Source organism: Melanostigma gelatinosum, assembly GCF_949748355.1.
Source record: "Melanostigma gelatinosum genome assembly, chromosome: 23".
NCBI classification, from domain to species: domain Eukaryota; kingdom Metazoa; phylum Chordata; class Actinopteri; order Perciformes; family Zoarcidae; genus Melanostigma; species Melanostigma gelatinosum.
Genome location: NC_136656.1, coordinates 7,504,663 through 7,518,063, shown reverse-complemented (window position 1 = coordinate 7,518,063; position 13,401 = coordinate 7,504,663). Strand labels below are relative to the sequence as shown.

Here is a 13,401-nt window from a genome sequence, read left to right as displayed (position 1 = left end):
TCACCTCGACGACGTCAGTGGCCGCTGAGTGCCACAGTACGTGAGAGCATCCAGAACGCCTGATAATAGAGCTTTATCAAACCAGCTCGTGAGATTAGATGCCGCTGGGGGCTGAAACCTGCATACCTTGTCCGCAACAAGACCATGTTTGGCGAACACTGCTCTGCGGGAAGATAAACATTTAAGCGTCGTCAAGCGTCCAGCGATGGTGGCGCGTGAGGTTGAGCAATGAGGCGGGCACGAGGAGTGCGAATCAGTGATCTATTGAGTCGCCTACTACACTGTGCAAAAAGGAGCGAGGGAATGCCGCTGTTGCTCAGCATGTGAGAGTCATAACGGCGAGGCTGTTAAACTTTGGCTCCCATCAGATCAGAGTTTATGGTTACTTCAGTGGACGGGGACAGCGCAAAAAGAATTAAAACAGGGTTGAAAATGTCAAATTCGTCAATCAATCATCGATAAAGCAGTTTCATTGTTCCTATACTCAGCTCTGCTTCTCGGACCAGAATGACTAAACGCTGATGTGCTTGAATCACGTGGGAAAATTGCAAGTCACACTCATAAATTATTCACATTATTCTTAGACGATGTGTTTCTGTTTTTGTGTAAAACATCCTCTCACACCTGCTCTCTTGTGTGAATGTGTGTGTGTTACAGTACCCCCACCCCCCCCCCCCCCCCCAAAACAAAACTTACTGCACACACATCATTACACAGATGATAAAGCGACGCTGTCTAACCTTACATTAATGCACCCGAGTAAAATGAAGTCCCCGCCTGCCTGGACGGCTTCCAAACATTTCCACAAGCATGAGACTCCTCAGGCCATCGCTCTGTCTGCCTTTCTACACAATGCAAGGGGACGACTCCCGTCCGGTCCTTGGACATCGCGCCGATTCTCGTCCAGAGATGTATTTATCAAATAAAGTAGAGCTGGAGCAGCCAACGCTTATTTCACGACTCCTCTCGACGGATTACGGTCGATTACTCTGCGAAGTCTATTCGAGATTGCTCGATCAACTGTTTGGTCTATCACGTGCCAGAAAAACATAGATGTAAATGCGAGACGGATTATCAAACTGTTATCAACAATCGATCGACCGTTCGGTGAATGGACCAGTTGCTTTGGCTCTAAATCAATGCTGTTTTGTCCTCTTTGGTTAAAATGGTGAGGAACTATCCCTCCACTGCTTGAAGCGAAGATGTTGGTGCTGAAACGATTTGTCGATTAATCGCTCAACCGGAAATCTATTAATCGTTTTAAGTCATTTATTAGGCAAAATGCAGCTCCAAGCTTCTAAAATGTGAAGATTTGCTGTTTTATATGACTTTTAACTGAACCTCTTGCATTTTGTAGCGTTTTCCTGAGAACTTGCGGCCATCATATGTGTCAAGTAAAATGTTATTCAATTCACTGACAATGTACAAGTTTATTTCTTGATCTTTGTTGCCAGTAACCATTAGTTGCAGCCCGACAGTGAAGTGCTGGTACACTCGGTGTACAGCCTCTGAAATATCTCTACTGCAGCACCGTACCGAGTACATAAGGTCACAAGGTGAATAAACTGAAACTCTCCATCAGGTTTCCAAGACGTCAGCCTCTAGTCTGCACCTCGTCTGTGTGGTGCTCCAGTAACTCCCTGCATCCATAGTAACCTCAACAGTGGACCAAATATGGTGTTGCATCAGGCCGCGTATGTTTGGCTATTCAGTTACAAAGTGACGAGCAGTCCACTGAGCCTTAATCAAATTTCTCCAAGGGAAATATCCGATATAATCCGATATACCTTTCTTACATCACTTGGCATGCGGACGCGCGGAGCTCTGAAACAACAAGTCTGTCGTCTGGACAGAGATTCTTTCCGCCCCGAAGAAAAATCACCCCATGCAAAGAACGCCCGTACAAATTATTTACCGAGAAGGAGATTCCACGGGTACAGATTGTGCAATGTTTGCAAAGGAAAGGAGGAAGAAACTGGGAAATACATTTCCACCAGGCACTAAGTGGATTACCTCACATGTTTATTTATTTCTTGCACAGACAATATCATTCTGGTGTGTTAAGATGTAATTAAGTCGTATTGATAGAGAGGCCACTCTGGCTTGACTGTTGTACAGTGGGTCTGGGCTACAAAGACTTATTGCGTACATGTTGCAGCAGCAGTTGTTTGAACTTCAATTGCTCCCTCAGCTTCAGTGAAAAACTAATTCGCTCCCTGGCACTGAATTCCCTTCACTGCTGCTTTTCAGTGTTGGGTGAAGTCTGGCTTCACGGTGTAAGCCAGTATACGCCAACACTTAGGTCTGTTGTCAGGTCGCGTATCATTATCCTGCCTCGTTCCTTACTTTTAATTGAGTATGTATAGTGCTTAAAAGGGAAAAGACACAATGCTACAGTATGCGGTAAGTTGCAACAATTAAAAGAGAAATAAATGCAATAAAATATATATCTAAAATAATATATAATTAAAAAGAGGGATAAACATAGGACACAATGGTGCAAAAATAAATGTACTCCTTTTATGAAATAAAAAAATAAAAAAATATGAGTGCACCATGCAGTGGGTCTAATGATATACCAGCAACTTTTCCAAGGTAAAAAAAAATATCTACACGAGACGAGTCTTTTTAAACATCCGGAGGAAACATGATAGGGATGATACGTTGATACTATCGGTCACAAAGCAGGCGATGGTGGTAAAAAAACAAACACGCTGAGCATTAACACGAGTCGCTTTATTAAGACATCGCTCTGGGTCACGGACCGACCTGTTAAAATCAAGACAGCAGGTATAGGTGCTCGCGTGCGGATACCTACCTCCTCTTCGTGGTTGGTGAATTCACTCTGCTCGTTTTCCTTCTCGCTTTTGTTATTATTCATTCTGAGCCGGACTCTCTTCTCACTTTCACTTGGACTCTTCTTCTTCTTTTTTTCCCCCCTTTTGCTTCTCTTCTTCTTCTCTGGGAGCCAAATTAAGAAAGCACCCTCCGACAAGACAACAGTCTCGCGTGCGGCCGCTGTCCAACTGACCCGAGCTTCCCCACTAGTTAGGCGACATCAATGATATAAAGTGAGGATTTTTGCTGTTGTTTGTTGTTGTTGTTGCTGTTGTTGTAAAATAGGGTACAAAGTCAGCTGTGCGTGGTGTTTCTGTGCCGGCAGATATTCCTTAGCATTCCCTGGAAGGCTTCTCCGGAGGCTCTTGTTGCTGTTCCCCAAATGAAAGACGGTAAATGTTCAGTGGACTGCGCCGGAGGCAAACTTCTCTCCCCCATCTCCGCGTGAGGGAGGGCGGGAGGGAGGGATGGAGGGAGGGGTTTAGGGTGGGGTGAAGGGCGGGATGCACCGTCTGCCGAGCTTCGCCGAGTTTTATCAAATGCTGGTTCAGAGCCACGCTGGACAATCGGTGCCAATCACCAAGCGTCTTTATTTTTACACCAGCTGAACGTTATTTTTGTCACTGAAATATTTCCTGCGATTTTATCACAGTGGGTTGTCTCCCGTGGCTTATATGCTCATTTTCTTTACCTCCTGTGGTATTATTTAACTGCTTTAATTAATATTCTTATAGGCTACTTATGTTTATGTACAGGTGTGTAGCCTGGATGTTATAAATACATAGATCATGAGCGAATAGTTAAACCTTAATGCAATTTTTAATTGCGTTCACATTCAGGTTGTAAATCTGAAATATATTGAGTCTGAATTCCTTCCCACTGTTCACTCCAAATGTATTACTTCTGGTCATGGCAGAACCTTCGACAGGCACCTGATGTGGTCCATGGCCAAAACATTTTATTTCTCATAAACTATGTGTGACAACATTTAGTTTGTAGTGAAACATAAACGTCTACACATATTGGAAATTAAAGACACACGTGTCTTCATTTTTTTTAATTGTTGAACTTCAATTTCCCCCAAGGTTGCTATTACTCCACAACTTCCCAGGAAATGCATGCAGAGGCCAAGTCTGTGGTCCTGAGGCAGCTGTTAGTTCATCGTTTTTGTTGGTTTTTCTGTTGTTGTTTTGCCTAATACTGTTTTATCTCATTATTTATTGTATTTAATACTTTCTGCGTATGGTTGCCCAGGGACTGCACATGGAAGGCAGCTAGTAGCTTGACCTGGTACAATACGTGTTGCCTTTGGCTAGGATTCTTGTTAGCAGAGGAGAAAAATACAGTACATAAAACACACAGGTTACTGCACTGCCTGTCATGCTATACAGTTTGCCCTGATTAGAAACATGCCACACATGACTCACATTGTAATTTAAGAGTTACTTTTGAGTGCGTTGTTTCATTGTTTTTCTTCTACCAGGGAACAATCAAGGCATCTTTGTTTTTGGAAAGTAACCTGCCGCTCAGTTTTACTTCCATATGTTTTTGAAGAGTCACAATTGTTTCCGTATCGTAACTTGTTGACTGTTAAACTTTAACCTTCAAGCTGCATGACACGCTATCAGTTTAGCTCATAAATCTGGCATCACGAGATGCGTCGTTACCCTGCACACTCAGGACTATTTTCTCTCTCGTTCCCTGCCTCAATCCCTTGAAATGTAGCCCTCAGCATAATTCATCGTCTTCATAGACTTCCAGAGCGGAAGACAATTAACAACCTGACTGTTGAATAAATTCCACGTGACTCTCGGTTTATCATTTCAAGGCCCCTGAATAGTTGTGTGGTTTCAGGCAAATCATATTTTCTCCCCACACATCACTCACACCTTCTATTTCTGTCTAGATTCGCCGTGGCAGGCTGTGCACCTAAGAGGTACCGGAGACGACACCTGTACGTTGCTCAAGATGTTGTATGTGACAACAAGTTGCACTAATCCATTGTGGGCTCACCCCGAGACTATTTCATTTATGACCTGTGAGTGGGGAAACAGCCAGATCCTGGAGCCATGAAGTGATGTCTCAACAACAGTGGAGATGAGCAAATGTTTACTGGCACACCTATTATTGTCTACAGTGCCGGGTGCAAAACAGCCTTAAAAGCAACGAGCAGGTGACAAGGCCGCCTTGATCGCTCCTCCATTTCTAAACATTTATTTTGAGCAACTGCCTCGCTTTGTGTTTCGCGATTGAAAAGTTCAAGAGCTGACAGTAGCTCCGGCAGTGGGGACTTTGACAATATGTTGTATGATGTTTATTGCACAGGACAGACGCTCGCATTTTATGACAGCCAGTGCAGAAAACAGAGAGAGTCATTTTTGCTGAACTCGCACCCTCAAAAAGCAACAAAAAGCAGGAGAAAAAAATCGTTTTGGATCGGTCGTAGAGATTTCTGCTCTCCCCCCCCCCCCCCCCCCCCAAGATCATGTCTACATCAGTTGCACTGCATCTGAAGCATACACAATGAAGGAGGGACATGGCAGATTATTTTATGCTGATGAGAAGCAGTTCAGGATGGGGAAAGAGGGAGGAGGGTCTTGGAGCCTTCGAAGCAGATACAAACGGAAACGCTCCCCTTGCTGCTCAACACGCCTCTATCAAAGCTTCCTGCCGGAGTCTGGGGAGCAAGGAGGGGGAGGAGAGGGAGGAAGGAGGAGGAGAGGATAGGAGTTGAGTGGGGGAGAGAGGGGGGAGATGTCCCAGCTGTGTTTGACAGGTCTCAGGGCTGAGCTGTGTGGTCTGATGCTCGGAGAGGGGGGGGGGGGGACTGCTAGGAGACTGTCTGGTCACAATGTCCTGGGTAACATGTCAGCAAGCTTTGACACGGTCCAGCCTTAAGATATCTTGGTGTTATCAAGACACAGCTATAGTTTAAGAAGATGCAACAATGTTGGCTACACCGGGTGAGGAAGTTATTTTAATTTCAAAGTTGGTGTTCCTGTCACATGATAGAAAGGAATAATTAGGCTTTTTGGTAGATGAGAAGATATGTATCACACGTCTGCGCGCTACATATGAAGCTACAGCCAGCAGCCAGTTAGATCAGCTTAGCAGAAGCTAAGCTAGCCCCTCTCCAGAAGTATAAAAAAAAATAAAGGAAAAATGAATAGCACCTCTAAAGACCACAAATTAACACATTATAAAACCGTATTGGAACAAAAAGATGACCCTGGTTATTAGATGACCTCACCTTTTTCCAACAGCTGTTTTTGGGAAGTCATATAGTCTAGTAAACACTTTAATACTGGTCCTGCTGGGAAGATTTGATCAGTTCATACCAAAGACAGTCCCCATCCCTAAGGCCCTTTCTCTCTCAATAATGTCTCGTCCTCAGACATAATAAGAACAAAGTTGATTTGCAGAAAAACGAATATTAGATTATATTTGGGTCAATATGGTATCTTGTTTGTTTAATCTGTACAAAAACAGGTAGGTTCTGGTAGGCTTGCTGTTCCCCACTGTCTTTATGCTAAGCTAAGCTCACTGACTGCTGGTTATAGATCCATATTTAGCATAATGCTACAGATATGAAAGGGGGAAATCTATCTTCTCACCGAACCCTCTGCAAGAAAGCTAATAAGCAAATCTCCCAAAATGTCAAACTGTTGCTGTAGGAGATCTTTTGCTGCCCAGATGACAAACATTACACTGTATTGCAAGAGCCTCTGCTGTCACAAAGGCAGAATTGAAGATTGAGACACAAATCAGATTCTCCAATATGTATCTTCTGGATCACTGACTCATAGCTAAAAGGCCAGCTTGATATGAGCACCAAAGCAAGAATCTATCATGACACAATGCCGATGTATTGACCAGCGGTGAATCCCCGAGGGAGGACCCCATGCGGTTCTTGCGATCTGCTCGGTCGCAGTCAGATGACTGGAAGATGTCTCGCCTCATCCCCCTCTCACTGTTTCTTTGCATTCCTGCAGCTCAGTATCAAAGCAAAGTCCTCACCCCTGCTCTTCACGGTTACCAACTTCCTCCACAGCAACCAAAGAAGAAGAAGATAAAGAGATGGAGAACAATGTTCCAATCTATCCAGGCCTGTAGACCTGGCAGCAGCTCTGGTTTTGGCAGAGCAACACACGTCACCCTGATGTGGGGTAAGTCTCATTGGGCCAGAGCCAGGCCATTCCATTCCTTTGACTTACTGATACACAGCGTTCCTCCCTTGTGCTTAGTGGCCCTTGATCCTCCTCTAAGATCACCAATGAGCAATTTGTGGTCAGATTGACCCACTCTAATTGACCATGAGAGGCTTGGTGCTTTGTTTTACTTTAATCGGTCTTTTTCAGTAGCTTCTTCACAACCAAAGCTCTGTTTACTTAACCTCTGTGGAACATAAAAAGCACTTTTTGAAGTTGTTTTTAATTGTCTGGGTTGTTCTTCTCTTTTCCTTCCATCCTTTCAAGTGAAGACTGTACAGTTTGTGCAAATCTATCGAGTAGACGTTGATATATTTGACTGAAAGCATTGACCTGCTGGCGGCACTAGAGGAAAGGTCAGGGGATCATTGAAAACACCAGCGGTTGTGTCAAAGTGCAGAGACACAAGAAATAGGCCCAAGTCTAGACTGTACTATAGGCTTTCATGGTGCAGCGGGCAGAGGAGGGGTTGAGTAGAGCGCAGAGACCACGCTAAGTATGTCTCCGCTTGAATTCCCAAATGTTGACACATGTAATGGGCTGTAATGTTCCCTTTGAATGCCGTCGAGTGGTCCTAAAATGTCTGAAAGCAGGTCTAAGGGAAGCACATAAAGTTATGTCGTCTTTTTTGTTGTGCAGTGGAACCAATAAAAGGTTAAACTAAAACCTTGAGGTCTTTGTATTTCCCACCACCTTTAATCTTCATTGAACAGCATGTGTGTGTAAAAAAAAACAAAGTTTATTTGCTTTCTGCAGTTTGCTTTGAGCTGAAAACCAGAAATGTGAACTCAATGGTGGATTGGAGGACAAGTCAGGGGATCACCAAAGTCATTCGGATTCATACTCTGGGAAAATGTGGATATCTATATCAATTTTCACGGCAACTCATCCAACAGTTGCTGAGATATTTCAGTCCGGACCAAAGGGGTGCGCCAACTGACCAATGTTGTCATCCACGGAGTCGTGCCGCTATACCGTGGCTTAAAAGGCATGGCATCCAGGGTCCCTGTTGTGATGAAATTAATTATTTCTGTAGGATTGCAATGGAAATCACTGCGGTCTATAGGTCACATTTCACTTTTTAAAGGTGGAGTGGACCTGGAAGCAAAGGTCAGCTGTCAGAAAGCCTTTATCCTCTGGAACCAAGCGGTGGCCTGTTTGAACATGACTGACTGCGGTGGACTGCACCCAGACTGGAACCGCATGTGCTGCTTGAAACACAGACCATAACAGTGTAACAAAGAGTACTGTAAGTGCTGATGCTCCCCTCCCCCCCCCCTTTTTTTTAATATATAGTCATAGTTTGATATGTTTCTAGATGGTGGAGAAATGTTTACTTGTGTTTCACTCACATTTCTACAGCAACTTCCCCAGTGTCCAGTGCTGTGTTACGAACTGAAATCTCATGCTTCTCTCTTTGTTCACGACAAGATATGATTGACTCTGCGGAGAATGCTGCATATTGTAGCAAAGGCCAAATATTGAGTTGAGATAATCCTATGAAAAGAAAAGCAAATACCACTGGGATGTACAAAAGTACACGGCTGGATAATTCAGTTTCACAACAGTACAGTAAAGGAGAGGTATAAATAACGCCTCCAAAAATAGAACAACATATGAACTTCCTGTCAAATTCCTGCCATGAGTTGCTATCATCATCGCCAGTTTGCCTCTTTAAAAACCCACGGCAGATTAAAAGGCCACACTTGCCACCCATGAGGCCCTTGTCGCTCTGCACATCCGTGCAACTGTGCCCAGCATCTGTCTTCCTTGTCATGTTAAAGTAAACTGACGCTTTGGCAACACCCCAAAATTTAAAAAAACGATAGTGGTGGGGGAAAAAAACAACAGAAGAAGTGAGAACGGAAAGGAGCCTAGACGTGGCCCCGGCTGCACTCCACTGCTGAAATAATTAGCCCCTGGTTGATGTGGACTCCTCGTGGGACTCCACTGTGACATGTTCAAATGAGTATTGGCCGCATGCGACACCAGCTGTGTTCCTCCTACAGGGAGCTGCTGTACTGTGCCCACTGAGCATGACACAAAGCCCTTAATCTGAAGACCGAGCACAGCAGCCTTGAACTTGTTTTACAACAGCAAGAGTTTGACGGAAACAACTGTAAAATATGACATCAGAACTTTTTTTTATGCCAGGTGTTTCAGGCAGTGATGTGCTACTGGCTATCCCACACCCACACCCACACACACACACACACACACACGCACATTTGTCCACACCCAAATCCGTGAGGCTGTGGCACAGATGGGACCACAACCCGAGGGGCTCAGAGATGAGGAGGGGGGCACCAGGCATTATTCAGCACCACGCTTCAGGAGAAATGCAAGTTGCAACCGCACCCATGTCAATCACAATAATAAACCAGTCTCTGTGTGGAATCCCCACTGTAGCCCCGGCACCAATTTAGCAACCCCTGGTGGGAGAGCACAGGACTGGCTAACACCGAATCCAAGATGGCGACTACCACACCCAAATTCATCTTTTAATGCATAATTTTTGCCGATTGCGATTTTTAAATGGTGAATCATCAAATGACTATTTCTAGTCCAAAAACTAGAATTCATGATGACAATTTTCAGCATGGAATACTTAACAGATAAAGATATTTGTTTTGTTTTACGACTGATAAATGCTGTTTTAATTGGATGTTTTGCATCATCTGCTGAAACAAAGCCTTCAGAGCAGCCAGTACAGAGGGCAAACAAACAGTTGCTCAGTAGTCCCTCCTTGTGGTAAACAAAGATAGGAAAAATAAAACCAACACTCAGAGGAATACAAGCTGAAATGCAATCTTTATTCGTTTTTTGTATTGCAATATTGTTGTATCGTCATTGGAACAATTATAAATATATATATGAGTAGAATTGATTAACATAAAAATGGCACAGGAGATTTGCAATGTTAGACATATCATACATAGTCTTAATAGTGATCTTAAAATCAAGTGCAAAACCAGATATTGTGCCATGTTGAAGAACAATGTCATTCCTCGTGTGGCATCAGGATGCCAGATTGGGTTGGAGGAAATAGGCTACTGTCCCTCTGGATCCAGCTTCATCTTAGTTTCTCACAGGTGTGTTGTTTCCTTTGACCGTCTTCTTCAGGTGGTGATAGTTGGGCAGAATCTTCATGAGGAAGTCGAGCTGCAGAGTCTGAGACTGTAAGATATATATACATATATAAAGAAAACCATCCCTGGTTATACGAATCTGCACACAAGCCAAAGAAACGTTGTGACTCGCAGGCATAAACGAGCACTGACGGAGACTTAACCTGTGGCTTTTCACTCTGCACACGGCGGATGCAGTTTGAACCGTACACAACCGTGTTCTCCGGCACGACCTCACACGTGTTGACCTGGCAGCACGCACCGATGATACAGCCACTGGTCAGGATCACGTTTCTCCCAAGATCAGCTGGGATTTAATATTAGCAGAGATATTAATATCTCTGGGTCATTTAGATCATTGTGTGCAATGTTGCAAATTTGCTTCATGACAATATTGTATTTTTTTTTAACATTTAAACATTCTTGTCTGGTTATGGTATCCAGAAAACCTACTTTATCATAATAAATATAAATATATTGACACAGAGATATACCATGATTCTTTTCAGGGTGCACACTCTGTAGTTAGTGATTACAGTGTACTTACATTTAGACTCAATCACATTGTTGTCCCCAATTTTCAAAGCTTGTGAGACTGTGGAAGAATCATTAAGGATTTAAACCGATGAATTAGTATTTTAAAACAGTTACTAGTAAACTACAGCCCAATTTATACAGTGGGTACTTTTCATTTTTTCTAACACATCATAATTTAAAAGAGTAATTTAAACTAGTAGTAGTAACAGCAGTATTGATATATTTTGGTCCCAATGAACAATCGATCAAGTCTATCTACACCCCCACAGAACACTCCCTGTTGTCCATTGCAGTAGATGTCTATAGTACTAATAGTGACCAAGATTGTGAGGGACATTTCACAGCTGAAATAAACTTGACAGTGCTCTCTGGTGGATAAACTATATATTGGCAAAACTCTTTCTAATTTACCTTAAATATATCTTTGTTATTTCTGCAAATTAATTCTTCTTACTTTGCAACCGACATGAACTCAAATAGGCCGTAAATATACAATTCGCTAACAGCTGCCAATTTGTCAGTGTGGCTCATGCATATTGTAATCTGCAATGCGAAGGATACCACATCCAACTTCAAACACATTATTGGTCCCAATTGTCATGGTTTTTGGCTCCATTCCCTCTGTGTCTGGCATGATATTCTCCGGATAACTATAGACAAAACACAGATCAAATAAGATAAGTTAAAACTGGAATGACTAAAATAGTGAATGTGTGTTGTAATACACAATGTACCTGTTAATAATAAGTGCCTGCTCCTCTATCAGATTACCCTCTCCAATGATAATAGGCCCCGCCTCTGCTATGATCCGTGCTTTGGGGTGGACAACTGTTCTAGCACCTGTAAAATAAAAAAATTAAAAAGCTCTTGACTTATTGGAGCATGTACAGCTGCTGGATAAACAATGAGGAAAATGGCGCTCATGGTGATGTTAAAAGCAAACTCTCACCTATGGTTACATCTCCTCTTATTTCGCTTTCAACACACACAACAGCTCCAGCTGCAATTTTAGCACTGCGAGAACACACAAGAGATAATGTGAAATGTCAAAATCAATGATGCAACCATAACATCTGCATCATCACAGGCAGAACAAACATGCATGTAGCTGATCATGCAAATCCTGTCAATCTGCGATCAAAAATATGATTGATCATCACCAGGCTGTTGTATCAACAATTAATATCTCGATATTTAGACACTGTCTACTCGACATATCCTACATATGGGTGTCGCCATCGGTGATTATGCCGGATTATGATAAAAATAAATGGGCATTTTTATTTCCTAAGAACTAAAATTAAGACATCATTAAAAAAAAGGCTTAACGCGGATTAAATGTAGTTTCTACCTTTTCTGTGACATGATTTGCTTTGCGTCTGACATCCTTGCGATGATGAAGAAATGTGTCGATTGTTGATTATTAATCCTAGTTCAGAGTTTGCGCTCAGGGTTGATTACTTTTGTCTGAAAACAAGGCAGCCTGTAACTCTGCTGCCCTCTACTGTAGTTCTGAGGACACTGCAATGAACATGTGTGGACAACGTTGAAAAGATAACCAACTTGTCTGGTTTATATACATATCCGTGATATTCATAAGCGAAAATATTACATTTTATCGCGCTATAGGGCATATGTATTATAATTTATAGCCTTTTAATGAACTACTACATTTATCAAAAATAATTTCCCCGTCTTTTTTCCCCATTTTCTACTCTATTATTTGTTTTTCCGGTACAAAAAAATAATATTTACATGCCGCACATTAACCTTATTATCTCAATAAATAAATGAATGAATGAAGCCTTGGACATGCTGTTACATCAGTTTATGTGTTTGATATAGGACATCATTTGCTCTTATTGCAGTGTCAGCATGTCTCCTGCAGGGTGCATCAAATGCCAGTAAATGGGAACAGATGGAGCAGCAGAATAAACCTTTATTTTACCATCAATTTCACTGTATGAGCTTTTGGAAGAAAATCCTTACAATATTAATAACCCCTTTCTCTTGGTGGTAGTTTAAGTCAAAAAGGAAGAAGTTTATTTTCGTCTAATGATGGTCAAAATAACCTGTTTATGGCTTCCAAAAGCCAAGTAAACGATTATCAGTCAGATAAAGTTTCCCTCTGATAAACCTCTGTTGCAGCTGAATTCTGGACGCATAATCTCGTTTTAAATATTTAAATTAACCAATGCGTTGTCAGCTAAATGGGATTCAAATTGTGTCAAGTCAGCGAGAGTTCACTGTGATAAAACAGGAAATTGAGCAATACCCAGTTTTCAGAATGAAATGCATACTTTGCTATGTATGACCACAACAAAACAAAAACCCATTAGCCTACCAGAGATGATATACTGCCATAACTATGTGTTCTTTTTCAAGTTGACATGTTGGGTATAGTCTTGTATTAAAAGTGTTTATTCATTCTGTTTAACTGAATGTGAAAAAGGTTCATTACCAGTGGTGGAAAGTTAACAAGTACATCTACCCAAGTGCTGTACTTAAAAACAGTTTCAAGGATTTTGTAAATTATGATACATTGTCACAGATTAAACTACACCGCAGTGTATTATCCCCAAAAAGTCCCACAGGACTTCGTCACAACCGCAACATATTCCTGAGGTACTTCTTTGTCTAAAACTATATCATTTAAACTTTTATTTCATTTAACTATTATTTTTTAAAGT

At 42.2% G+C, this 13,401-nt stretch overlaps 2 protein-coding genes across 2 annotated transcripts in view; both read right to left on the bottom strand.

Moving 5' to 3' along the window:
- The window catches only part of LOC306796903 (RNA-binding protein with multiple splicing-like), a 29,938-nt gene extending 26,724 nt beyond the window's left edge, over positions 1–3,214 (bottom strand). Inside the window, exon 1 of the mRNA XM_079295970.1 lies at positions 2,819–3,214. Within this exon, the coding sequence (XP_079152096.1) occupies positions 2,819–2,881 (63 nt within the window). The 5' untranslated portion in view covers positions 2,882–3,214. The remainder of the gene's footprint in view (positions 1–2,818) is intronic.
- Positions 3,215–9,951: 6,737 nt separating this feature from the next.
- Positions 9,952–12,097, bottom strand: LOC306796211 (dynactin subunit 6-like; the record flags this gene model as incomplete). The annotated part of the gene is made up of 7 exons (XM_079295037.1): positions 9,952–10,223; positions 10,339–10,481; positions 10,722–10,769; positions 11,273–11,361; positions 11,446–11,551; positions 11,661–11,725; positions 12,063–12,097. 7 exons carry the CDS (start codon positions 12,095–12,097, stop codon positions 10,125–10,127), a joined length of 585 nt encoding a protein of 194 aa, XP_079151163.1. The 3' UTR covers positions 9,952–10,124.
- Between the last annotated feature and the right edge of the window lie 1,304 nt (positions 12,098–13,401).